This window comes from Bubalus kerabau, chromosome 19 (genome assembly GCF_029407905.1).
Source record: "Bubalus kerabau isolate K-KA32 ecotype Philippines breed swamp buffalo chromosome 19, PCC_UOA_SB_1v2, whole genome shotgun sequence".
NCBI classification, from domain to species: domain Eukaryota; kingdom Metazoa; phylum Chordata; class Mammalia; order Artiodactyla; family Bovidae; genus Bubalus; species Bubalus kerabau.
The window spans coordinates 34484528-34511570 of record NC_073642.1 but is presented as its reverse complement, the minus strand read 5'-3'; the positions used below and the strand labels follow the sequence as shown (position 1 = coordinate 34511570).

Below are 27043 nucleotides of genomic sequence, written 5' to 3'. Positions count from 1 at the left end.
ACCTGCACAAAGAATAAGGTCTCATTTGCTTCTTCCACATAACCGGTAGTTGGGACCGTCTGCTCGAGTCTCCGTGATCTTTAGCGCCCTCCTGGGCCCCGGAGCCAGGCGTTGCGCTCAAGCCCCGCCTGGTTTTCACGGAGGCGACAGCGAAACAATGCCCTCCTCCCGGCGCGCAGGAAGGGACAGACGGGCACGGGCGAGGTTGGGGCTCCACCTTTGGGCTCTCCGCGCCGTCCGCCGCGGGTCGGGCCCCCGTCGCGTCTTTAAGGCCTACGTGCGACGCGACACGGTGGGAGGGCGGACCGCGGTCAAGGACTTCCCCTCGACCCTACAGGAACCAGGTTCTGTCGCTGCCCCACGGAGCCGTACAGAGAAGACAGGTCCTCCAGAGCCTTCGAGTCGGGGGTTAGAGCGGCCTGGGGGCTGAGCCAGGTCTACCCGGGCTGAGGACGGCTGCGTCACGCGAGGGGCGGGGCTGCCACGGGCGGAGGCCGGAGCCGGAAGCGGAAGAGGCGCTCCGAGCGGGGAGTGGGGCCTAGCAGCAGCCTGAGCCTGGGAGACCGTGAGTGTGGGGCCCGGGCCCGCGACGGGAGCAGTGGCGGGCGGTGAGTCGGCGGGGAGGGCGCGCTAGGTGTGGGTCCCGGGGCTTTTGGTTCGGTCTCGGGCTACCCCCTTTCGTTTTCTTCTCGGCCTACCTCAGGCCGCGGCCCCGACCTCTCACCCCTGACCCGCCGCTTCTTCCCCAGAGGGCGATTACCACAGACCCCGACCGCTCGCTCCCGCGTGTCGACGTCCGAGCATGAGAGGCCTCTGAGGCCCCTGCAGAGATCCGTCCAGTTTTGGCCCTGTAGCCTGCCCGCGGAATGGGGTCGGGGCCCTACCTGGGATACCCTGGAGGGGCTTTCAGACCCTCCCCTTCCCCGGCTCGAGGCTTAGTTCTCAGACACCTTCCCCGCGCGGCTTGGAGTTTGATTCCGGCCCAAGCTGGCCTGCCTCCCCCGCCCCCCCACCCGCCCACCCCAGGTCTCCCCTCGCCTCCACTGGCGGCGGTTACGGGGGACGGGGCTCTGAGATCTCTGGGACCCGAGCGACAGGAAGGGACGCGAGCGAGGGCCGCAGGCCCCCTGCTTGTTTTGTTGTGATGGATCCGCTCCAGCCCTGAGGAGGGGCCAGGCCAAGCTGACAGTACAAATGCCCGGGCTGCTCCTCGCTCCGGGAGTCTCTGTGCTTTAGTTCCGGGTGCGGGTGTCCTGGCGTGGGGGCTGGGGTGGGAATCGCCTGAGCCAGGGCTCCGTCGAAGCGGAGTTGGCAGCCTTCCAGCTTCCCTCCTCCATGCCCTTGAAAAGGAGGAGCGTTTCACCCGGTGGTGGCGGCTTGCAAGGTGGCAGGTTTGAGGTTGCCGTGGTGGGGCAGCGTCAGCCAAAAATAACCGTGGGGCGCGGGGTGGCAGGGACCCGGGAGGGCAGCCGCTGACCTGGCTGGCTGCTCTTGTCAGCCCAGTTCTCTGGCCGGGAGCAGCAAATGAGATGTAAGCCTGTGCTCAGAAAAAAGCTGGCATCCTCTGCCTGGTTTTCTTCGCATTACCTTTTTCTTCATTGTGCAGAGCAGAGCCTTCCAGAGCATAATTGTGGCCCTTACCTTCTTTTAACAACCTGTTTGCAGAGGTCTAAGAATTAGAGATAATTGATGAGAAATGGGCCCTAGAGCCCTAGCTGGAAATAATGAGCATCTGGTATTTCCAATATTTCAGCTGCCTAGAATGTGTTAAAGGGAGTTATATTCTCTATGATTGCCTTGTGTGTGGTGTTTTATATAGCTCTTATACTTGTCCTCTCCTTTGCCAAGTTGGCCGGGAGGTCGTGTTATCTCCATTTTCCAGATACGGTAACCAAGGCCCAGAGTGACTTGTAAAAGGTTAAGAGACCAGTAAGCACCAGCACTGGGATTTTGTTCAGGGTTTTCTACCCAGAGCTCTCTCCCCCCTGGTTCCTTGGAAGGGACTTTTAAAATGTCCTTAGGTGGCGCTAATGGTAAAGAACCTGCCTGCCAATGCAGGAGATGTAAGAGATGCAGGTTCCATCCCTGGGTCGAGAGGATCCCCTGGAGGAGGGCATGGCAACCACTCCAGTATTCTTGCCTGGAGAATCCCGTGGACAGAACAGCCTGGCAAGCTACAGCCCATAGGGTCACAGAGTCAGACATGACTGAATTGACTTAGCATGCACACATGCAATGCTCTTAAGGCATTTAACACAGACCCAGAGGTGTTACCCGGAACCTTTTTAATGTTGTTAGTGAAAAGCTGCCTTCAGTACATCTTGTGAACCCAGACCTGTGCTAGGCATTTGACCTTAAGGCGTGTACTAGGCATGTTACTTACAAGATGGCATAATTTAATTCTCACAGAGCTATCCCCGTGTTGCAAGAGGAAGCTGAAGGTTGGAGTTGTTTAATAACTTGCCTAAAGGCACAAGCTGGAAATGGCAGTGCCAGGATTCAGATCGACTTCTCTCTGACTTTGAAGCTGTGCTGTTTCCATTAACAGGACCATGTCTGTACATGAATCTTGTAGGTCCCAGGAGGAAGTCTTTGGCCTGTTGTGAGCTAGACCAGGTCTTCCAGGTCTGATGCTTTGCCCAGTGCGGATGGCCTTTGTTCTGGTCACTGGAGCATCTTCCGTGTCACTTAGTGAGATGTGAGATACTGCCTTCATTCCATTACTTGGGGACCTAACCCAGCCATAATGGCAGGGAAACAGTGAAACATTAATCTGCTCATCACCAAAACAGAACTGCAGTCTGAGCTCTTGAGCTGTTACAAAATATTTATCCCCAAGGGTTGCTGGGGCCTAGACTTTCAGGTAGAGGGCAGAAGACAGCCGCTAGCCGGGAGACTGAGGGCAGTGACTTTCTTGGGGTCCCAGGAAAGCTCCCAGGTGTTTTGTCAGATATGCTTTGGTGACCTGCTCATTCAAGGAGAGCTGTTTCATCCTTTTCTTCTCCATACAGACCCTTCTCATGAGATGGGGCAGCCTCAATGGATTTGTCAAAAATGTGCTTCATCAGGCAAGCCCAGGACTGACCACCGTAGGTTGGCTATGGCCAAGTGAAGGATTGGGAGGGAGGCCAGCTATAGTCTCTGACCGAGCCCTCCCAAGGAGGCAGTGTCAGGTTTTGGGGTATGGGTGGAACAGGGAGCTGGCCTCACATAGCACATGGCTGAACCAACCTGGCAATTTCCTGTGGTGAACGTAAATTCCCACTGAACTAGGAATAGTGAGGTGGGGCCCTTTTGGCCTGCCTCTGTGAACACAGAGCCTGCCAGACAGACAGCCTTCTGGCTCCTTCTGAGATGGGCACAGAAGAGGGTACTGGAGCAGGGGATTTAGAAGAGGGAACAATAATGGTCCTGTTGGGGGTGAGGCACTGCCTGGGCATGGCACCAGTGGCAGGTGGTCTAAGGGTGTAAAACAGGCCTCAGGCAACTAACTTGGTTGCTCTGAAGATGCCTGGCATCTTTACTGATTCTGAGACTGAATTTAGACCAACAAAGGCTGGATAAACCCCCATGTCTGCTTGACCAGACCCTCAAGTGTGCTCGGGAATGTTTTGGGGCCCCTCTTTGTCCGAGGGCTAGTCTGCTCATTTCTGCCTGTGGCTCCTCACACTGATTTGTGGTCCTTACTCCGTTGAGTGGGGTACAATTCAGGGCCTCAGCCAGGCAACTTGGCTTCTGAAACTCGAGGTCTTTTACCCCTTGCTCCTGTGTGTTGGCTCCCTGCCAGCAGCCTTTTGACTCTGACCTCTGGCTCAACAGAACAGGCCCTTCCTAGGACCCTACAGACGAGCAGGAGGGAGCTGAGCACAAGAGGCTCCCTTTCTTCCTGGGGGTCTTCCGTGGTGGTGCTCACCAGCCCCTTCATGCGTTCGGCCTCAACACCGGTCCTGGCTCACCTGGTTCCCTGAGTGCTCAGGCCACCAGGCCAAAGCTGTGCTGGGGAGGCAGCTCTTTGTTTGTTCACCAGCAGAGAAGGGTGTTACCCATTGTCTGCTGTTTGACCAGTGTGACCTCAGAGTTCTTCATCACTTCATAAACCCCTGGGAGGGGCTGCCCCCAAACAGAACAATGGGCCTCTTCTTCAGGAGCACCGAGGCAGCCCAGTGGCTGGCTGCATGTTCAGCAGGGCTTTCTGTTTCTGTGGCCTAGATGCATCACTGTAAGCGATACCGCTCCCCTGAGCCAGACCCGTACCTGAGCTACCGATGGAAGAGGAGGCGGTCTTACAGTCGGGAGCATGAAGGGAGATTGCGATACCCGTCTCGAAGGGAGCCACCGCCACGGAGATCTCGGTCTAGAAGGTGAGAGGGAGTTAGGTGGGAAGGGAGGACCCCTTCCACCTTGGGCTGGGGAGATGGTCTGGAGGCTTGTGGCGCCTGGGCCTGTTCAGGCAGCTGCGCCTCTGCCTGGCTGCGCCTGGGTCACCACCCTGTCCTCTCCTGCCTCCTCCTCTGATCTCAGCTGCATCCCCTGGCCTCCGTTCACCACCTCCTGCCCCTTCTTTCTCTGTCCTTGAGTCTTTCTTCTCCTAACATGCTCCCCCGCTTTGTAGGCCAGCATCTCCCCTGCTAACCTCTGAGCCTTCCTCAGTGTGGGTTAAGAACATAATCTCAGCCCTTTCCAGAGGTTGGTCTCTGGTCTTATCTCAGCCCCTAGGCCTAACTTACAGCCTTAGCAGGCCACCGAGAGCTCTGTGATAGGGGAGCGCTCAGAGGCCCTCTGCCACGCCCACCTCCCGTGCTCTGCCTCCTGCGGCCCCGGAAGGATGCCGTCAGGACCACCGGTCTGGAGACTGGGGTTCACATACCGGTGCTACCCTCCCCACCTCCCGTAGTCCGGATACCTCTGCTCCAACAGACGACCCTTGTGAGCCCTTTGCAAGGACCCCACCATACAAGTCTTGCCTGGCAGCAGGAGCCTGCTTGGGGGGAGGAAATTCTGACCAGTGACTTTTGGCAGCCATGACCGCTTGCCCTACCAGAGGAGATACCGGGAGCACCGTGACAGCGACACTTACCGGTGTGAAGACCGGAGCCCATCCTTTGGGGAGGACTACTACGGATCTTCACGTTGCCATCATCGCCGGCGATCACGGGAGAGGGAGCCATACCGGACCCGCAAGCACGCCCACCACTGCCACAAACGCCGCACCAGGTCTTGTAGCAGCGCCTCCTCGGTGAGTGGTGGCCGAGTGTGCTGGCTGGGGCTTGAAGGCCTCGTCTCTTTCTAGCCTTCTCTCAGGTGGCTGGTCTGGGTGAGTACTGCCAGCCGTACGCACGCGCATTTGGTGTGTGTGTGTGTGTGTGTGTGTGTGTGTGTGTGTATGTGTTGTCTGGTCCAGTTGCAGGGCTGAGCAGGGGCCCAGTTCCTCTGTCTTCTGGCCCACTGGAAATGGCAACTTAGGGGTTCTGGTTCCGGCGCTGGCTGGCCTCTGGCCTCCCTGTCTCCACACTGCTCCAGGCACAGGCCATGTGTGTGAGTGGCCAGGGACACTTCTTCAGGATCCTTAATAGGGTTGCTGGTATGTGGTCTGGAGCTGTTTGACCTGGTCCTTCCCACCCAGAGATTGCCCCGCCACACAGCTGAGTGCTCTGACTGGTGTGGACTGCATCCACTTCTGCAGTCTCCTCTCTACACCCCTCACCAGAGGCCTGGAGGCTGGAGTGCCCATGGGTGGGGGGGCGGGGTCCGTCCGTCAATGAGCTTGGACTGGGACCTGCCCTCTGACCTTCAGGCACACCCTCTTCAGTCTAGCCTCTTCATGTGAGGGGCAGTCAAGGTGAGGGGCATGAGCTGCCTGTGGGGTGGGGCATGTGAAGAAGTGGCAGAAAGGCCCCCAGCTCCAGGCCGTGTCCAGTTGCAGGTCACATGCCCAGAGCAGGGCCTGGAAGCATTCTTCTTGTGGAGTGTTGTACAGATCTCTGCTGAGACCAGGAACCTGCTCTGCGCTCAGCTCTCTGGGAAGGAAGGCCAGTTGTGTGTCTCGGAGGGTATATGCTGTCTTCTCTTCCCTTCCCAGCCCTCTGCCCTCCCTCCATGGCTCCCGGCCACGAGGCCCCAGGGAGTAGTGGTGCTGCAGTGGAGGGGGGCCAGGTGTCTCTCTGCCGAGTTTTCCTGTGACTTCTCTGAGTGGCCGTGGGTTGAGGGTTGACCGGGCACGCGGCATGGCCTGGTGCCCTCTCTGCACACTGCCACAGGTGTGTGGCTCTGCTTCTTCTCTTTTTGGTGCCCTTTGTTGTCATGAGGCTCAGGTTGGGTCTGGCCTGTGAGTCGCCTCAGTGCCAAGGCCAGGGCAGGAGCTGGCTTGGGGCCTGTGTGGGCCGTTGTGGTGGTAGGCCTTGGAGAGTCGACCGGCCCAGAGGATCCAGCGCTCCTTCTCTGCTCGAGGCTGGTGGTGCAAGGGCTGCCGACGGAAGGCTGGTTCTGCTGGTGATGCTGAGTCTGGCCACAGATGCTGTCTAGGGGCAGGTGGCAGCTGTCGGGCATGTGCAGGACTGCGTGGGCAGACAGACTGGGCATTCTGCAGCTGAACCAGAGTGGCCTCTGACCATTCTGGATGATCTGACCTAGGCTCGGCCCGCCGTCTTCTTGTACCCTTCTCACTGCGTCTTCACCCTGGCTGAAGCCGACATGGGAGGGTCGGGAGGGGGAGACTCAGTGGAGGAGGGAGTCAGGCCTGCGACTCTCCACGTGGCCCAGCCCCTTAGCAGCAGAGGCTGGGCGTCTTTCTGAGCATTTGCGGCGCCTTTCTTTTAGATAATGTCCGAGTTTTCTTTACATACCTGTAGCTGTTTTTACTTTTCTGTTTTTGAAGTCAGTTTGTGTCTTGACGTGTCCCTTGCAATATCCCTATCGTTATATATGCTGTGTGCCTTATGAAATGCTGGGATCTGGAAAATCCAATCAACCAACCCACCGGCTCCTCACCGTCTCCACCTCTGCCTTTGACTGACATCTCAATCTGTCAATCGGAACCGCCTACCATGCGATTGGTCGGATGGCGTTTCGGGGGGCGGTGCATGCAGAGAAGCCAACAGAGCAGTAAGCGCAGCAGCCGGAGTGTGGAAGATGACAAGGAGGGCCACCTGGTGTGCCGGATCGGCGATTGGCTCCAAGAGCGATGTACAGCCACCTTTCGTAAAACTTTACCTCTCTACTTTCTATCCCCCTTGTTAGACGAGACCTCTCCTGCCCGAGGGGCCTCTATTGCGCGTGGTGCCTTAGAGGGGCCACCAGTAATTGCCTGAATGACACAGACTCTAGCAACTTCTGTTTTTAAGAGTGTAGCAGTGAGAAAGAAACCTTTTATGTTTTTGAGAATTTGAATGCTGTGAACTTGCAGGAGCTGCCAGCCCTCTGTCCTCCAGGCTCTCATGCCCTGTTTCTTTTCTCTCCTAGATGAGATCGTGGGGAACCTGGGTGAAGGCACCTTTGGCAAGGTGGTGGAGTGCTTGGACCATGCCAGGTGAGCTCTCTTCCTGAGAAGAGCTGGCCCAAGGTTCTTGAAGGTGGTGGCAGAGCTTAACCTTTTTCTCTTCTAAGAGTAGCACCAAACTCCAGTGCATGTTGGGTTTTTGCTGATCCCCTAAAATAGGGAGAAATTCCTGGGATCCATGGGCATGTGGCATCTCTGCCTAAGAACTGGTGGTCACTAAATGGTGCTGTTCCAGTTTCCCCACTTCCTCAGGGCTGTGGTGGAGATCAGAACAGGGCAAGATCCTGGCCCCTCCATGGTCTGGATCTGCTTCCTGTGAGCTCTTTTTAGGGGCCTGGCAGGGGTTTGAGCGTACTGCTGAGCCCAACTCAAGCCTGAGCCTCCACCCTCTGGAAGTCTGCCTGAGAGGTCATGCAGGCCCCCATTGAGAGGAGCAAGACCCTGGGCTTTCTTACCAAGTGGGCTGCTGCCATCTGCAGCGTGGCTAGGGGTTGGGCCCCTTTGAATGTGCTCAGGTAGAGCGGGGGTACACCTGTGTGTGTTGGGATCCTGCTAGGGGTTCCTTGCTCCCTTATAGGCTGAACAGTGAAAAACTTTTTTGTCCCTTGCCATTCCTTGAGACCAGAACCCTTGCCTCCTCTCCCTTAGGCTGGGAGGCTGCCGCCTGCGAACCCACTGCCTTCGAGCCTTAAATGGCCCCTCTTTGGTGTGGCACTTTGGCCAGAAAGTTCTTGTGTCCTTGCTGTCTCATTTGAGCCACGTGTTGCCTGTACGTGACTCTCGTATGATTTTAGGGATGAAGAAATATGCTCAGGGTCTGTCTGTATCCCCCAGCTCTCGAACGGAGGAGCTGGGTACTGCTCTACTTGGCGCTCCCATGTTGAGGGGTGCCTGGAAAGGACAGTTAAACCTAGCAATTCAGCCCACCATGTGACCCCAATTTAAGGTAGTGATTATTACCAATGAAGCCTCCCTGGGCACCCAGTTCCCATTTAAACACCCTTCAGACCCCTTGTGGCCCAAGAAGTTAGGGCTGGGACCAGTGGGCATAGGGACATGTAGACTGTACAGTGGTGAGAGGTGGCAGATCTGAGAGCTATCCCACCTGGGGCTCTCTGGGCTGTCACTCTGAGCAGCTAGATGGGAAGCGAGCCTTTGAAGTCACTAAAGGCAGGCCCAGGGTTCAGGGAACCTTTAGGGAGTCCAGAGGGAGTTGGCCAATGGGCTTATTGTGAGAAGGCAGAATTCAGTTCCACAAAAGGAAGGGCCGCCCAACTCGGTCAGTAGCTGTGTGGATGTGATGAGCTCATCTCAAGGGTCGGAATGCTCTTGAGGGATGCTGTTCCAGGAGTCTGGAGTTATGTCTTTTCCTCTGAGGTCCTTTCCTACCCTGAAAATCTGGAAAAATGGGATGAGAAAAATGCACTGTGTTCTAGAAGATGCCTCTGCCCTTCAACCTGTGAACCTTTCTGGCACCAAGGCCAGCTTCCCAGAGGCCTTAGGCCACACCCTTGTGGGCCAGGGCTTATCACTCTAATTTCCCGCTGGGCATCTGAGCACTGGCTCTCCCTTCCTGAGAGTGTTGTGCCTGGCAGCCTAACCTCCCCCAGTTATTCTTTGCTGGGCACCTGCTCGTGGCATACAGGGGTGGTGCTGGGGGCAAGGTGGGAGGTGTGGAGCAGGAATTATTAAAATCCTCATTGGACGCTGAATAAGGGTTCCTGGCACTTGGGGGTCTCTGACAAATGCCATCGCTGGTACTGAGGCAGGTGGGGCCAAGAGGTGTGCTGAGGGATCGGTCCTGGGGTTCAGTGAGGGGAAGAGCCTCTGCTGGCACCTTCCCTCCTGCCAGGCTCTCACTCCCTTCTGGAAGCCCAGGAGGAACAGTTTGTGTAGAGTAGGTGATGTGCTCAGGAAAGTCAGCAGGTGCTGCAGAGGGTTCTGAGTGGGATGGCCTGGCCAGGGTCAGGACTGACGGGCCTCCAGGTCAGGTAACTGAGCAAGCTCTAGGGCTGGTGCTGGTCAGCAGGATGGGGCTCTGCTCCTCTGCCCACTCCCCCCAGGAGCTGGCAGCAGCTGAGATCATAAAAACCTAAGACTGGCACGGTTGTCAACAGCAGCTCCGTACTGCACAGTAGAGGCCTGGGGTTGTGTGGGGCAGGCTGAGCATCAGGAATCTGCTGTCTTCAGGGCAGCCCTGTTCCTGGAGTCCTATGTAGCATTTGCCAGGAGTTGCTGGGTTGGGGTGGAGGGTGGGGGAAGGGCTGCATAGCTTTTCATGAGGACTGCTGCTGCTTTCCCCGGTCCAGAGGGAAGTCTCAGGTTGCCCTGAAGATCATCCGCAATGTAGGCAAGTACCGAGAGGCCGCCCGGCTAGAAATCAACGTTCTCAAGAAGATCAAGGAGAAGGACAAAGAGAACAAGTTGTGAGTGTTGGCAGGGAATGGGCGGGAAGCTTCCTAGGGGTCAGTGTCTGTCCAGTCCAGTGGCCCAGACCCACTGGGACTGAGCAGTGCCCTTTTGCCAGGTTGGCACCATGCCTTCTCCTGGCAGCCAGAGCCGGGGGAGTCTGGCGAGTGAGTCTTGCTGGAAGGAACATCTGGGTTTCAGTCTAGGCTCCACTGCAACCAGCATTGTGTTCTGAGGTGGCCTCCTCGCCCTGCATTTGTAAATTAGAGGCTTCACTGGGTTGTGGTGGGCATTAGACAAGATATAAACCCAAAACTGTTCAGGTGCTCACGTAGTCAGCCATATCCCAAGGAGCGCACAGACATGGAGCATTCCTCTCCGCCAAGCGCTGTGCTGAGCCCTGCAGGCTCAGGAAGCTCGGCAGAGGGCACTTGTCCTGTGGAGTGGCCTGCTTACGCCACCTTTCTCTGAGAGCAGGGACTGTGCCCATAGTTTTCTTTCTCTTTGTAAATCTGCATCCTGTGTGTGACCCAGCAGCCTGGGAGGGAGTGGGGACGGTCTTCACCTGAGGGAGCCGGTGGGCAGCCAGCCCCCAGCACAGACCCTGAGCCCCATCCATCCTTCTCCAGCCTGTGCGTCTTGATGTCTGACTGGTTCAACTTCCACGGTCACATGTGCATCGCCTTTGAGCTCCTGGGCAAGAACACCTTTGAGTTCCTAAAGGAGAATAACTTCCAGCCTTACCCTCTACCACATGTTCGGCACATGGCCTACCAGCTCTGCCACGCCCTTAGATGTAAGTTCCTACCCTCAAGCGGAGCAGGGGGAGCCTCCTGTCTGCAGCAAAGGCACCTGGCGGCCCTGCCCTCCCATCAGGTTCTCCAGCACATTGCTGACTGTTCTGCTGGGCCCCAAGACATTAGGGCCCCTCTGGCTGAAAGGCCTTCAAGTAGGAACCTGTGATGACAGAGAGGCTGCAGTCCCCTCCAGGGGCCTGTGGAGCTGGCCTCTGACCCCAGGCTCTCCAGAAGAGAAGGGAGAGAGCTGCTCTAGGATTAGCCCCGTACCATCCCCATGCCTACCTTCCTGGATAGGGTGAAGAGGTCGCAGACTGACCTGGTAGATCCCACCCACAGATCCTGTCAGCAAGACGCCATGTCTCACCATCATTTCCCATCTGTCTGCCAGTCTCTAAGGTGGTGCCTGTGCTCAGTGCTGCAGGATTTGTAGTGGTTGAAACAGGTTGGAAAGGCTCACTGGAGAGGTGGCTGGAGCTAGACTGGCAGGGCCTGCATAGATGACGGGACTGGGGAGAGCGTTCCAAGCCAGGTGAGCCACCCAGTGCTGGCCCAGAGCCTGGCATGTGCAGCAGCTCGCTGTGGTGGAGAGCGGGCCCATGTCAAGACAGATGGGCTACATTGTTGGGAGGTCTTGAGTGCCAGATGGGAAAAGGGATGAGTGGCAGGGTACAACCATCGGTGGGACAGGGTTGGAGGGAAAAGGCAGGCGTCCCCCTGCTTGGGGCTGGGGGTGAGGGGAGAAAGGCGGCACTGGCTTCCCTGTTTCATAGGGAGCCCTGTGCTTGGTTTAATGCTCTCCTACTCCTATCTTTAGATTTTAAGTAACTTTTGAATAAGGACACCTACATTTTCATTTTGCCTTGGGCCTTGCAAATTATGTAGCAGGTGCTTGGGAGAGGGAATCACCCCAAGACTGATACTGCAGCTTTGGTGAGAGACCTGGTCCCCTGTAGACAAGTGGAAGGTTTTCTAAATGGAAGGCATCTCCCCTGCCCCCTCAAGAATTAGAACCCTCTGAGTTCATAAATACAGAGCACTCTTGAGAGAGAAGCCATAGCAGAGGCAGTGTGGTCTTCTCCCTGTGCCACTGCTGAGCTTAGGGGCTGAGGGTTCTAGCAGGCTGGCCCTGGAGGAGGGAGCTGGCCTAGCGCTGGCAGGCGGGCCAGAGAGGAAGCCCAGGTTTTCAGTGTCTGCTTCCCTCCTCTCCTGCTCCCCCAGTTCTACATGAGAACCAACTGACCCACACAGACTTGAAGCCAGAGAACATCCTGTTTGTGAATTCTGAGTTTGAAACCCTCTACAATGAGCACAAGGTATTTATTGGTGGGGTAAAGATCAAGGCCCTGTTCCAGGAGTTGGTTACCCACCAGTACAGACTTCTGACCTGGCTCCCCTTCCCTGCCCTTCAGAGCTGTGAGGAGAAGTCAGTGAAGAACACCAGCATCCGAGTGGCTGACTTCGGCAGTGCTACCTTTGACCATGAGCATCACACGACCATCGTGGCCACCCGTCACTATCGTCCACCTGAGGTGATCCTTGGTGAGTGACTGCAGCTCTGAGCCCGATAAAGCAGGCAGTTGTTGGCAGGAATGAAGACAGGGAGTGTAGTGCCTGTCCACACCTGGAGCCAGTGTCTTGAGTCTCTGTGGTTGTTGACTTGGTCTTAAGAAAGGGACTTCTACTGGGTCCAAACCCAGTAGACAGCGTGGTAGCTGCCCTGTGACCTCTAGGCTGGGAGCATAGAGCTGAGTCTCATAGCCTACCCCATCTTGGCTTTCAGAGCTGGGCTGGGCACAGCCCTGCGATGTCTGGAGCATCGGCTGCATTCTCTTTGAGTACTACCGGGGCTTCACACTCTTCCAGGTAAGGCCTCTCCCTCATCACCCCCCTACCGTAAGCTGCAGAGGCCTAGTGTGGGAAGGACCCCCACCCACCCATCAGCATGTTGTGAGATTAGACTCCTGAGGGTTGTAGGTGCTTGGGAAGGAAGAGGTCAGTCAGGGTAGCTGGAACACTCAGGGACTCTTGCAGTCAGTCATCAGGGATGGAGGATTGGGGTGGGAGGAGTGTTCCAGGCAAGGGGCACAGCGTGAGTGAGGGCACAGAGATGGGCCAGGGCAGGGCACTTTCTGGGGGGAGAGAGGAACTAGCCAGAATGAGGTGTCATCATGCAGTACACTTGAAGGGTCGAGAAGTCACCAAGGGAACAGGCTGGCTTCCTCCCTGGTCCCAGGCTGCCACCACATCACAAAGGCTGGGGCTGTTATCCCATTGCTGGGTTTGCATCTCCTGGGGCAGGGAGAGACCTTGACCATCTTTCTTATCCCTTATTCTCCGAGGGACCTTGAGGGGGCGGAGGCTGTCATGATTCCCACTTGCTGTGTCCCTCACCCTTCCACAGACCCACGAGAACCGAGAGCATTTGGTGATGATGGAGAAGATCCTAGGGCCCATCCCATCACACATGATCCACCGGACAAGGTAAGGATTGCTCCCTCAGGGCTTTCCTGTCTTGGAGTGACCTGGCAGAGCTGTTGCCCAGACCTCCCTGCTGGGTCAGGCCGGGGTCCCCTGCCTTGCTTCGCTGCTGTTCTCCGCGTTGCTGCTGTCTTTCCCATTTTGACTCCACCCTTCCTGTCTTTTGTTTTCAGGAAGCAGAAATATTTCTACAAAGGGGGCCTGGTTTGGGATGAGAACAGTTCTGACGGCCGGTATGTGAAGGAGAACTGCAAACCTCTGAAGGTCAGTTTCTGGCTTCCCCCAGCTCAACTCATGCCAAGGAGACCCCAGGCCTTGGGCAAATACACAGCAGAGGCCAGGCAGCTAACAATGGCCTCCTCGTTCCGGCTCTGTGGGAGCCTGTGCCCAAGGCTGCCGGGTGCTGGCAGTGAGGCTTCTTGCAAACTGCCCTAGAGGGGCCCTTAGCTCTTCCCCTTCCCCACAGGGTGGCTCTGATGTACTCAGGGGCATCCGAAGAGCCAGATATCTGAGACCCTGCTACTTCCCGCTCCCTATTTTCTCACTAGGCAGGACTGAGGGGAGGGTGGGGGAAGACCTAGACATGGCCAGGAAGCCTCTGTCAACTGCATTTGGTGCTTGGACAAGTGAATTTCACAGAGGTGCTGTGTACCCACCTGTCAGAAGTTTGCACATGGGGGCAGAGGCATCAAGCCAGCAGGACACCTGGTAGCCTGACAAAGTTCAGAGCAGACATGATTACAGGCACGAAAAGCAGACCTGCTCCTTGTCAGGGAGGGCAGCAGTAGTCCTCCAGGGGGCATCCTGCCTCCTCAGCCATGCAGCAAGGCTGCCCAGAGGCAAGGGGGCCGGCTGTGGCTTCCCAGGGCCCGCCGTCACACTGAGGCACCTGTGTCCCTGAGCAGAGTTACATGCTCCAAGACACGCTGGAGCACGTGCAGCTGTTTGACCTGATGAGGAGGATGTTAGAATTTGACCCTGCCCAGCGCATCACACTGGCGGAGGCCCTGCTGCACCCCTTCTTTGCTGGTCTGACCCCTGAGGAGCGGTCCTTCCACACCAGCCGCAACCCAAGCAGATGACAGGCGTGCGGCCACTGCACCGGAGATGGAGAGCGGGACTGGGCTGCCCGGCCCCTTTCCTCCAACCTCTACCACCGGCCCCAGGGCCAGAGCCACGCAGTGAACAGTGCAATGTGAAGGAAGGCAGGAGCCTGCAGGGGAAGAGACCTGATGCCCAGCTGCCAGAAAGCACAGATTTGACCCAAGCTATTTATATGTTGTAAAGTTATAATAAAGTGTTTCTTACTGTTTGTAACCCCTGGTACCAGTGTGTCCATCTCCAGGCTCCTTGCCTTCTCCCCTCCCTACTTTATTAATAAAGTCTTTCTTAGCGGTGCCGCTTGTGGAGAGCTACGTGTGAACTGGGCCAGGCCCGGAAAGGCTAGCCAGAAGCTCGGGTGTCCCCCTGAGCCCAGGAAAGCAGTGGTAGGTCTGCTCAACAGTCCGGAAAGGCACCTGGGCCTGTCCTGCGCCCACTTCCCTGCTGGCCCCTGTGCCTCTCAGCCCCAGAGAACATGCCAGGACTGGCCCACCGGGTTTATCTTTCCTTCCAGCCCTGTCTCTGGCCGAGACATCAGGCTGTGTATGCCCAGTAACTGGCTTGTTGAGATCAAGTGTGAGGATCAAGGCAGGTTCCCAGGGCTGGGGATGCAGTGCCTCAGCACACTGCAGCCCACAGAGCAATGTACCACAGCACACAGGATTCCTGTTGTCAGCTTTATTTTAGTGCTGGTTTTTGGTTCCCCAAGAGCTGCATGAATGAGTTTTGGCCACCTGACTGGGGCCCCGTGGGAACTGGGCACTGTGGGTAGGATGCCTCTGAAAAGAGGTGAAGATGGAGGAATCATGCTATCTTTACCACCTGGGAAGGCCCAGGCTGAGGGCAGGAAGAGGCTCCAGTGCCACCTGGGGAGAAAATAGAGGCTTGGGCACCAACTCCCAGTAGCCCCTCAACACAAGGCCATCACCCACAGGGTCACCATGACTTACTGGAGCAAGTAGAGTCTTTTGGGCCAGGGTTCTAGCTTGTTTTTCACTGGACCCAATGAGGAGACCTCACCGCATTAACAGGCAGCCAGAGCCTGTTGAGTGGTTGCTTACTAAAATGCCTGTAACCCAGCATTGCTCCTCAAACTATGGCCCCACCTTTAGAGACAGGGCCTCATTCAGGAGCTTCTCGGCCCTGAGAGTGAGCAGAGGTTCAGGAAAGGTACACAGCACGGGATTCACAGTCGCTGGGTGCCCTCCACTGCTGGAGACACTTTAACATCTGAGGGAGGCTGGGAGGAAAGGAGGGACCAGCCCTCTCTGCCCTGCCTAATCTGCCCCAGCTATGCTCCTATAAGGAAAGTGATAAGTATCCTGAAACCCAGGGTACCAGGGCCTATCCTGCATCCATCAAGCCCTTCCACTCACCCCCTTAACCATACTGGGTGGGCACAGAGCAGAAGGAAGCCTGAAGCCCTAAAAAAGGCTTTAAAGCACAAGCCTCTGCAAGGGCCCCTCTCGGGAACTTCCAGGGCCTGTGAACATCTTGGGGCTCAGTGCCTTAGGATCTGAGCAGCACTGTGTTCCTAAGGCTGAGGCCCACCAGCTAGCTCATCCAGAACTAGCCTCATTTTGGCATCTTTGAGACAGGGTGCTGGCCCTGAGCCTATACATCTAGAGAGGACCATCAAAGGGTTCAAGGCCCAGACACTGTAGGGTGGGAGGGACATGCGCCCACAGCTGCAAGGGACCATTTCAGGGGAAGGGCAGAGGGGGCAGGAGAGCAGGGGTATGTGTGCAGGCAAAGAGGAAGCGGGAATGGTGGCTTAGGACAGAAGCACCAGGGAGCCTCTTCTGGTTCAGCACCAGGCTCCCCCAGGGGCCTCCCCAATACTGAACATTAAAGCTGCACCCTGAGGGGTCTGGCCCCAGACTAGGCAAAGGCTCAGTCCCCAGCTAGAGAGTATGGGATTCGGGGGCACTGCTGGCAAGATGGGCACTGTGGTTCTACAGTAACATAAGCTTATACTACCTGTGCTGAAGACAACAGAAAAACAGTTAAAAAAAAAAGAATCCCAATACAGTAACACCATTCAGATGCCACCCTGCCCCCCTTCCCTGCCTCAGAGTGATGGAGTGGAAAGGAGGAAGGACCCTCTGGAAAAAAAAAAGCTAGCATAAACCTTGATCAGCTCAGGAGAAAGGGTCAAAGCCCCCATCATCTTGCGGTGGGGCTCAGGGAAGGCCTCAAAGCCCTCAAACTGAACCGAGAATGCAAGTCTGCCCTCTAGCGGACAGCGGCAGCGCAGCCAGTTCTACATGATCAGAGGAAGGGCTGCTTGGCTGGAGGAAGCAGGGGAGACAAAGCCACAAGCTCTGAACCAGAGCCAGCACAGACCCCCAACCAGGGCTGACCCACCCCGTGAGGCGTCGGCCCAGGCCCAGTGGCTGTAACCTGACATACGGTCTGTGAGCTGCCTATGTCTGTAAACAAAGCCCCACCTGACCATGCAGGGGGCCGAGTGTAGAGATGCCTGGAGCCACTGTGCACTTAAGCCTGCCACTTGCCCCGTGCCCTCAAGGGGAAAGCCTTCCCTGGCTCAGGGCACATGACAGGTCAGTTTTAAATATGATCTGTTCTTTCAAAGAAACAAAATGAAAAGAGAAAAAATTTAACAACAGGTCCATGAAGCTTCACATCCTTAAGGCGTTCGCTGTCAAGTTCAGTGTCAGGAGCAGCAGGGGACTACGAGATCCAGCCCACCCAGAGCCCTTCTAGGCAGAGTGCAGTGGGATGACAAACTTGCAGCCGAAGGGCGAGTGGTAGCTGATGCCCACCTCCTGGAAGACCTGCTGGGGAATGCCGATGTCGCACAAATAGACACGGCCCGCGTGCTCCCCCAGAGGCAGAGGTAGGCCCAGAGCCAGTGACCACTTGGCATCGATGCCCTGTTCACCGTCATGCACAGGCGGGTCTATGCTGAGTACTGGTGCCCGGTTCTGGTTGGCCCAGGCCACAGCTGCCTTGTACCAGGGCTGATCCCGCAGGAAGGCATTCTCGGGGCAATCCAGACAGTTGATCACCAGGTCCACCGGGCTAGTGGGCAGATCTGCAGGTGGAAAGAGTGCCATCTGTAACCCCTATAAAGTAGAGAGCAGGCCAGGCTGGGACAAGAACCTCGGTGACCCCAACCAAGAGTGTCTTATTCAGACACCACTCCAATGCCTCTGCAGAGGCCAGGCTTTTCAAGGTTGGGCCAGGACTCAGGCTCCGGGAGTTCCAAGACCTGGTTGGGCTAGGTGCTGGAGACCAAGGGTATGTCAGCCCGATGGACCACTGTCCTCGTGGAGCTCCCAGGCTGAAGCACTGTCGTGCTGCTGGGTGAGCAGAGCTTCTCAGGACATGATGCCCCTGCCTCCTCTGCACATCTAACTTCCTAGTAAATTATAAGCTCTGGGAAGGTGGGCTCTATTACCAAGTCAGCCTTTAGGGGGAGGATGTGACCAGGGCCCAGGAGAATTGGGCTGACTGCCATTTGCTGCCTGGCCCAAGAAGTGTGAATAGGCAAGAGCGTGCTCACTCTACACCAGGCTGGCCTGCTTCCACAGCCTGGCCTTGCTGGTCCCCTATTACAGAAATGAGTCCTTCTTGCAGCCCAAACTTAAGAATGGGGAAGGAATCTCTCACTTCTCCCAGGTGTGTAAAAAGGCTTCTCTGCTCTCACCAAGCCTCTGGCACAGTGTAAGAACAGATGGCTCAATAAGCACGTAAGTCCTGACCAGCCTAAGAGGTTAAACTGAGACTAGTGGAAATCAGACCAAACTCAAGGGTAAACATCCTGGAGCAACTGGGATAGGAAGCCTTGTGGGCAGCTAAGGAAGAATAACTGCCTGGAAAAGGGCATCATATTACAGATCTTAAGAGGGGGAACCCACATATGAGAATCCCTCCCCAGGTCTCAGCCTTAAGTACTGACATACCTCAATTAGAGTCTCAGAACAGGCCACCACAGGTGGGGATGGGGGTGTCCCTGTGAGCCCTGAGGCTTTTGAGAGTGGGAATGGCATCTTCCCTTCGAGTTAAGACAGGTTCTGGCCCCATCTTGCCATCTGATCCCTGGAAAGGCCCTTTCTCTGCGCCGCATTTGCTTGCTCCACTTCTCCCCTGTTCTCACTTCAACCCACTCCAATCAGACCACGCTTCACCATACCACTCGAAACTGCTCCTGTCAAGATCACTAGGGGCTTCCACACTGCTGGATCCAGCAGTCAAGTCTTTGAGTCTGAGTGAGATGGAGAGTCACTTTAGGAATAAGTAGCAGAAAGATATAATGCAGCTCGGGTTCCAGGTGATCATTACGTCTATTGTTTGAGTGCAGACTGTAGACGTACACAGAATTATCAAGGCTGTGGTAATAATTGGAACGAGAAGTGATGGTGGCTGAAGACTTCAGATGAAGTCTCAATCTTCATCTGAACTCAACCTAGAAAGGCTTGCTGACACAGCTGCTCACACCCTCTTTTCTTTACTTGTCTTTCAGGTACCAAACTCTCCAGGCTTTCCTTCTCCTTCAGTGACCACTCTTTCCCTGTCTTAGTTGGTCCCTTAAACTTCTATCCAAAGAACTCACTCTAACAACCTATCTATTCTCTCTTCCTAAAAGATACCTTATCCAGGCTCATTACAGCTTTAAATACCACCTCCCCACACTTGTAACTCCAGACTGGATCCCTTCACTTAACTCCAGACTCATCTCCATCAATCAACATTTCCGCCTGCCTATCCAATGGGCATCTCCAACTGAGCTTCTGCTCTTCTTCCCCAAACCTCCCCCAGCTCTTCCCATCTCTGTGATGGCACCTCCATCCTTCCAGTTACTCAGGTCAAGAACCTTGGAGTCATTCCTTACCCTTCTCTCTCTCTTATTCTTTACATCCAATCTATAAACTCTTATCTTCAATACTGCTTCAGAAACTAACCACCTTTCATCACTTCCATGCTGTCTGAGCCACCATCACTTCTCGTTCCAATTATTACCACAGCCTTGATAATTCTGTGTACGTCTACAGTCTGCGCTCAAACAACAGACGTAATGATCGTCTGGAACCCGAGCTGCATTAAATCTTTCTGCTACTTATTCCTAAAGTGACTCTCCATCTCAAAGTTCAAACCTTACATAAAGACCCACAGGCCCTGTATGACAGACCCTGAAATGTCTAAGTCTACTGCTTCCCTCCACCCAACCCTCCAACATTCTCGAGCTCCCTTCCCTGTTGTATTTGTCTCCATAACACTTACTACCATCTGACCTGAGAGAAATGTCACTTGTCATCTGTCCTAACCAGAATGTAAGCTCCACAAAAGCATGGATTAAGAAAAAATAAAAATCTATCGCCATATCCCCAGTGTCAGCAACAGCACCCATTCAGTACTTACCTGTGAAACGAATAAATGGATACCCACCTCTCCATCTGAGTGGTGGGAGGAGGAAGAAGGTGAAGGGATGGGAAGTAGGCAAGTCGACACCAAAGGTATTTATTTCCTTAAGACTCTAATACTCAGATCAGATCAGACTCTAATACTACTCATGAGCAAAGCGCTCTTTACTCTTTTTCTGCCTGTCGCCACTGGGCGGCGCCACCAGACCAAGAAAGCACCGAGGGCTCCCCAACCCTGTGCGAGGGCTCACCTTTGAGGCTAGACACTTGTTGGCCCTGGGTCTTGCTGAAGAGAGACAGCTCATTGGTAATGGATTCCAGCATCTTCACGAAGTTGGGCAGAAAGAGGATGACCTGGACATCGTGGTTGGCTAGGTGCCTTCCACAACTGATACCCTGAGCCCCCTTCACGTGAGGCCCACATAGCAGGGCCACTGTAGGCCTCTGGTGAACATTCTTGGGATTCAGCCTGGAACAGAAGGTAAAGAAACGTCATCAGCCGAGACTTGCCAAACCTTTGCCCCCTATACCAGACACCCCCTGGCACCTGCTGCTCTCAGGGCCAAGGTTCTAGAGGGGATGGACAAAATCCACTACAGGCCAAGCTCACAGGGTGGCCTTCCCACTGGCCCACACTTCATCTTTGTGTCCTCTTAGGTGGCGCTAGTGGTAAAGAACCCACCTGCCAATTCAGGAGACATGAGACCTGGGTTCGATCCCTGGGTCGGGAAGATCCCCTGGAGGAGGGCATGGCAACCCACTCCAGTATTCTTGCCTGGAGAATCCCGTGGACAGAAGAGCCTGGCAGGCTACAGTCCACAGAGTCGCAAAGAGTCAGACACGACTGAGGCGGCTTAGCACACACTAGGCGGTTCACTTGACCTTGTTCCGTAAACCACCAGCACCAGAACACTGCTTGCTAACCACGAACACTTTGTTCTCACTGTAGGACCCATTACATCAAACACTTCTCGGCGAAGAGGTTTTCCACCTCTACAGCCTTCTTGACTCTTCTTCCCCAATGTGCCTGCTCTGCTGCAGCAAGACTGGTCTCATCACTCTCTCTTGCACCTGAAGGTTCTTTCTTGGTTCTGCTCAAACTACTTCACCTGCCCAGAGAGCCCTTCACTTACGAATCTCTGACCCACTCCTTCTAGGACTACTCTGGCTCAACTCCTGAGAGACCCACAGCAAGTACCAAAGAGGGTAGTTGTAAATCATACTCAATTAGTTGCCAGTCCAAGTTCTCGTCTCTGAGCTGCCAGTAAGCTAATAAGGGCAACGCTGGAGCTACTTTATTTCATAGACTGCTGAGTAGATGAATGGATGTAAAGCACTCTGAACAGGAACCGACACAGAAAGGGCTCAACTGATGCTGGTATCATTATAGTTCTGGTCACAGAGAAGGCAGATGGCTAAGGGCTTCCCGGCTGGGACCTGCCTTGGACACTCCCTTCTGATGAAGTCACTTTCAGCTTTATGCCATTCAAAGTGGAGACACCCCCCCAACCCAAAAGAAAGGCTGAGACCCCTCTGGTCTCAGAGAAGCCATAAATAAGGGGGTTAAAATTAGCCCTAGAGCTATGCCCAACTCCCAGACAGTGCTGTCTGCCTCCGGGCAGGAAGGCAAGGGAGATGAACAGCCAGAAAGAGGCTTAGGTCCCTGCTTGGGGTGGAGCAGGGACAGTCACTTATGGGTTTTCTCCAAAGAGAGGAAGACAGATGTTGTCAAGCCAAAGAGGAAACCCTCACTCTCCAAATAAATTCAGGGGAATTTGGTAGTGTACTTTCATATACACCAAGTCATTCATTTCTCCCCACCATGTTTGCATCCTAAGGCAATATGGTAAGTACTTCTCCCTGCTCACAGATAACCGCAGAGTTCATCTGACTCCCCTGGGTTTATTCCCTAAATGAACTCTTCCTCTCACAGAGGCATGCCCCATCCGAGAACTCAAAACAGACCACGACACCCACAGACCCAACAGCAGGGCTCCGAGTCCAGGTGCTGGGACCGAGCTTCCCCGCGCACCACCAGCGTCACGTGGCCAAGTCTTTCTGCTCTCTTGAGCCCTAGCTTGCTCATTTTAAAACCCAGTCTACTATTTACCTTCGAGGTGAAGCAATGAGGAGCAAATTAAATGCTATTGTGAAGGCACAGTGAAAAAATGCATGATACTTAACATACCATGGTACTTAACATGACTCAGCAGATGATGCTGTTCAAGTGCTGCGCTCAATATGCCAGCAAATTTGGAAAACTCAGCAGTGGCCACAGGACTGGAAAAGGTCAGTTTTCATTCCAATCCCAAAGAAAGGCAGTGCCAAAGAATGCTCAAACTACCACACAATTGCACTCATCTCACAGGCTAGCAAAGTAATGCTCAAAATTCTCCAAGCAAGGCTTCAACAGTATGTGAACTGAGAACTTCCAGATGTTCAAGCTGGATTTAGAAAAGGCAGAGGAACCAGAGATCAAATCACCAACATCCACTGGATCATAGAAAAAGCAAGAGAGTTCCAGAAAAACATCTACTTCTGCTTCATTGACTACACCAAAGCTACACTTCACTAACTACACTGTGTGGATTACAACAAACTGTGGAAAATTCTTAGAGAGATGGGAATAGCAGACCACCTGACCTGCCTCCTGAGAAACCTGTATGCAGGTCAGGAAGCAACAGTTAGAGCTGGACATGGAACAACGGACTGGTTCCAAATTGGAAAAGGAGTACGTCAAGGCTGTATACTGTCACCCTGCTTATTTAACTTATATGCAGAGTACATCATGCGAAATGCTGGGTTGGTAAGTACAAGCTGGAATCAAGACTGCTGGGAGAAATATCAATAACCTCAGGTATGCAGATGATACCACCCTTATGGCAAAGAAAGCAAAGAGGAACTAAAGAGCCTCTTGATGAACGTGAAAGAGGAGAGTGAAAAAGCTGACTTAAAACTCAACATTCAAAAAACTAAGATCATGGCATCTGGTCCCATTACGTCATGGCAAATAGATGGGGAAATAATGGAAACAGTGAGACTTTATTCTCTTGGGCTCCAAAATCACTGCAGATAGTGACTGCAGCCATGAAATTAAAAGACGCTTGCTCCTTGGAACAAAAGCTATGACAAACCTAGACAGTGTACTAAAAAGCAGACATTACTTTGCCAACAAAGGTCTGTCTAGTCAGCTATGGTTTTTCCAGTAGTCATGTATGGATGTGAGCATTGGACCGACCATAAAGAAGGTGCCAAAGAACTCATGTTTTTGAACTGTGGTATTGGAGAAGACTTTTGAGAGTCCCTTGGACTGCAAGGAGATCAAACCAGTCAATCCTAAAGGAAATCAACCCTGAATATTCATTGGAAGGACTGATGCTGAAGCTGAAGTTCCAATATTTTGGCCACCCGATGTAAGAGCCAACTCATTAGAAAAGACAGATGCTGGGAAAGATTGAAGGCAGGAGGAGAAGGGGACAACAGAGGACGAGATGGTTGGATGGCACCACCAACTCAATGAACAAGAGTTTGAGCAAGCTCCAGGAGTCGGTGAAGGACAGGGAAGCTTGGTGTGCTGCAGTCCATGGGTCTCAAAGAGACGGACATGACTGAACAACAATTAACATACGTGAAAGTGATTACGGAGGTATCTTCCTCAAAGGAAAGCCAGCAACTGTTGCAAAGAACAGTACTGTTGACCCTTCTGAGAGCTCTGACACTGAAAGAACAGACAGGCACAAGGACAGTCAACCACAAGAAGCTGACCCAAGAGGAATGGACTTGAGAAGGACATTCAGGTCCTGCCCCCAAACTGCTATTTCTGGGAAGCCACTTAATGGCCTCAAATACTTCCAGGAATTCCAAGGGTTGCCCCAGTGGCTGCTCTGGGAGGAGGTTCAACGGTCAGCAGACCCAAGAGCATGATATACTACAGAGGGCAACTTGCACTATTTCCTCCTTTGCAGTCTCCATTGGCTCTTCCCCAGGCCAGGCCAGAGATCCGGGTGGGAAAGCAGGCCTACGTCAAGGGGCAAGGTGGATGAACACAACTCTACAGGGAGAGGGGTGGAGAAGCAAGGAGGGGAACCTCACTGTCAGTGTGGATCACCTTAGCCATAACTCTCCCACAAGACTAGCAATGTCCTCCTCTTCGCTGACAAATCCAGCAGACACCTGTCAACCTTAAATGTGCTTGCTCGCTGAGCATCACCACTGCTAACCATTCTTTTATTCCTTAAACACTATTTCTTTGGTTCTTAAGCCTTGCCCTCTTGGTTCTCTTACCTCTCTGGCTTTAAACTTTCTTAGCTATTCTGGAAGGCTCATCTCTTAACTAGGCTTTAATGCTGATGTTTCCCAGAATTCCACCCCAGGCCCTTTCCGCTCTTCACACCTTCTCCTTAACGGAGCCTGCCTATTCTTATACCACGTACCAGCTGATGACTTCTGATCTCTATCTTCTGCTCAGACCTTTTTCTAAACTTCAGATCCAGATTGCTAATAGTCCTTCTGCATGTCTCACAGTCCTAAACTCAACATATCCAAAACAAAACCTACCACCTCCTCCATGCCTGCTCCTCTTCCCACGTTCCTTATCATAGTGGCTGCTGTCGCTGTCTAGCCCAGCGTCCAGGCTAGGACGCTTTAAGCTCAGTGATCCCTGACACTTTATTTTCAATCACCTTTCATATCCACTCAATACCCTGCCTCTTGATTTTACCTTAAAAAGCTCCCTCATCTATCCACTCCTCTGATCCCCTCTTCCCTACTTGGGACTATCATCACCTGGCCCCTGGCTCAGTTTTCTGTTACCATTTTCTAACTGGTCTCATGGCCTCCAATCTTGTCTCTGCTAATCTACTCAGCCAAAGTTTTTAAAACACAAAACTAATCATGTTATAGCAATGGCACCCCACTCCAGTACTCTTGCCTGGAAAATCCCATGGACAGAGGGGCCTGGTGGGCTGCAGTCCATGGTGTCACTAGGAGTCAGACACAACTGAGCGACTTCACTTTCACTTTTCACTTTCATGCATTGGAGAAGGAAATGGCAACCCACTCCAGTGTTCTTGCCTGGAGAATCCCAGAGATGGGGGAGCCTGGTGGGCTGCTGTCTATGGGGTCGCACAGAGTCGGACACGACTGAAGCGACTTAGCAGTAGCAGCACCAGCATTACTGAAGTACCCTCAGCAGTTCCCTATCACTCAGCTGTACCAAAACTGGGTCTCTGGAGGTTCTTAGAAGGCAAGCCTCTGCTAGTTGGCAGGAGTCTTAGAGTCAACTGCTTCCAGGAAGGAAGAATCAAAGAGTGGTTTGCTGGAGAAGAGGCTTCCCAGGTGGTGCTAGTGGTAAAAAAAAATCCACCTGCCAACAATGCAGGAGACATTAAGAGACACGGGTTCAATCCCTGGGTCGGGAAGATCCCCTGGAGGAGGGCATGGCAACCCACTCCAGTATTTTTGCCTGGAGAATCCTCATGGACAGAGGAGCTGGAGGGGGGCTATAGTCCATGGGGTCACAAAGAATCAGACACAACTGAGCATGCGTAAGCGCTGGAAGAATAACAAGGACTCCCAGGACAGGATGAGAGTGGCAAACAAACGCTGTGTAGCGTCCCGGCAAGTGACTTTACAGAGACTCGCGTTAGAGGAGCAGCAGCGGAACCCCTGCGTGTGTGAGGCACCATGGTGGCGCCGAGGCAGAGTAGCGTCATCACCCCCCACCCTCCTGTGGGCATTTACCTGTTGGGTCCTCCGAGCAGGGTCAATGCCATCTGACTGGCACACACGCCTGTCATCTCCAGTCTCCGCTCCAGAGTTAAGCCATGCTTCTCAGCCACAGCCAACAGCTTTTTATGCAGCTCGTAGGAAATACTTGGGACAACCAGGCCAGAGTCTGCAGTTTGAAAGGAGGTGAGGAAAAACGCAAAGTGATTATAGGAAACCAGTTCTTCAAATAGTGAAGTTGATCCAAGAAAGCCAAGACTTTAAGACTGACCCTCTTCAGCCCATTTGCATAGTCCAAGACAAAGGCATGCTATGCAGCTCTCCAGAGCTCAAGCAGTCGATATGGAACTACGTACAACCTGTTCAGGCTACCACAGAGCCGGGGTGAACTTAACCTCTCTTATAAGTTTACCTTTAGACCATGAAGAGGCCAAATCCACCAACATGTACCTGGTACTATCAAGAAAAGGCTGCCAACCACATTACAACACGCTTTTCTCAAAGTAGGGGAAATGCCCCTCATGGCTGTGAGGTTTTTCCTCATAAGCAGACCCCTTATTCTTGCCTAGAGTGGAAAAGACACTCACTAACCCTCCTGACCCTCTGGTCCCCGCTATTCAATTTTCAGGCAGGATGACCTATTCACCCCACCTGCTCCCCACATCCTCTTCCTCCTACTCTCCTCTACTTAGCCCTTCTGTTTAGCCAAAGAAATTCAACTAGAAACTTGCTTTCTCGAATAATTTGTTGTTTTCTCCCCCTTTGGGTGACTGTAACCTAAAACTCTGGAAGAGAAAGAGTACATGGAAAGTAACCTATGGTTTGCTTTAAGCTACTCAGAAGAAATCTTTTACTCACTATAAACGAATTGCAACTCTATAAAGGTTAGGGAAAACACAGTCACTGAAAGTACACCATCAAAAATACTTGGTTTTACGAGGTCAAAGTCTTCAGCAGCTCGGTACACTTGAAGAAGTCTATAGCATTACATGTCCAGTAGCAAGGTGCTGTTTCAGAGCCCAGAAAACCAGGATAGGAAAGAAACAGCAAAGTCAAAAACTGTGATCTTTTGCCTTGACATCCAATGCCACCTTACAAAGGTTAAAGACACTGGACTGCCAAGGGAGCAAACTCTCTGCCAGTGAGCCCTGGGCTCACAGACAGAAACACAGGTTCCAATCAGCAAGCTATCAAGGGATTTTGCATGTATCTAGTTTTGTCTGGATGGATCACATGCCCCCCACACCACTTTAAAAATTTATTTGGCTGCTGGCATGTGGGATCTAGTTCCTTGACCAGGGATGTACTCTGGGGCCCCTGGATTGGATGCGTGGAGTCTTAACCACTGGACCCTCACGGAAGTCCCTCAGGTGCCTTTTTAGATCCTGTGTCCTCATCTGTACTGGACTGTAAACCCCTCAAAGTAGAGATATAAGCCTCTTCCTTCCTCGACCCCCACCTCAGTTCTGTCATCTCAGCTGTATTTATTTACCAATAGAGGCAAGATCTCATCAGGTACTCAAACGTATAAATGATGCCAATCTACCGTTTCTTGTGTGACTGAACTCTAAGGCAGAAGTTTTCATCAGAAAGTTCATCACCATCCTGTTGGTTCCAGAGCCCTCTATAGAAAAATTTCTCTTCCT

The 27043-nt window shown here is 53.6% G+C and overlaps 2 protein-coding genes across 6 annotated transcripts in view; one reads left to right on the top strand and one right to left on the bottom strand.

Moving 5' to 3' along the window:
- Positions 1 to 417: 417 nt before the first annotated feature.
- On the top strand, positions 418 to 14499 carry CLK3 (CDC like kinase 3). 2 transcript variants are annotated; one of them, XM_055556709.1, is made up of 13 exons: positions 418 to 565; positions 4210 to 4361; positions 5020 to 5236; positions 7086 to 7182; positions 7459 to 7525; positions 9805 to 9921; positions 10534 to 10700; positions 11923 to 12017; positions 12114 to 12243; positions 12485 to 12567; positions 13106 to 13185; positions 13356 to 13446; positions 14088 to 14499. In XM_055556709.1, the coding sequence occupies exons 2-13, from the start codon at positions 4210 to 4212 to the stop codon at positions 14262 to 14264; spliced, it is 1473 nt and encodes a 490-aa protein (XP_055412684.1). In that variant the 5' UTR covers positions 418 to 565; the 3' UTR covers positions 14265 to 14499. The 2 variants fall into 2 exon arrangements, with proteins under 2 accessions (XP_055412684.1, XP_055412685.1); XM_055556710.1 differs by having other exon boundaries at positions 484 to 608.
- A 447-nt stretch (positions 14500 to 14946) lies between these two features.
- EDC3 (enhancer of mRNA decapping 3) overlaps positions 14947 to 27043 on the bottom strand; it is a 47890-nt gene continuing 35793 nt past the window's right edge. For 3 of the 4 annotated variants that reach the window (XM_055556706.1, XM_055556707.1, XM_055556705.1), the window contains exons 5-7: positions 25413 to 25566; positions 19922 to 20139; positions 14947 to 17341 (exon numbers count right to left, since the gene is read on the bottom strand). In XM_055556706.1, coding sequence (XP_055412681.1) covers positions 17007 to 17341; positions 19922 to 20139; positions 25413 to 25566 — 707 coding nt within the window. In that variant the 3' untranslated portion in view covers positions 14947 to 17006. Of the gene's footprint in view, positions 17373 to 19921; positions 20140 to 25412; positions 25567 to 27043 lie in introns of all 4 variants that reach the window. The other variant, XM_055556708.1, reaches the window with a different exon arrangement.

Coding starts and splice junctions, on each gene's coding strand:
- CLK3 (XM_055556709.1), top strand. CDS start 4,210: ATGCATCACTGTAAGCGATACCGCTCCCCTGAGCCAGACCCGTACCTG. Junction 9,922..10,533: donor AAGGACAAAGAGAACAAGTT/GTGAGTGTTGGC, acceptor ATCCTTCTCCAG/CCTGTGCGTCTTGATGTCTG. Junction 12,018..12,113: donor CCCTCTACAATGAGCACAAG/GTATTTATTGGT, acceptor CCTGCCCTTCAG/AGCTGTGAGGAGAAGTCAGT.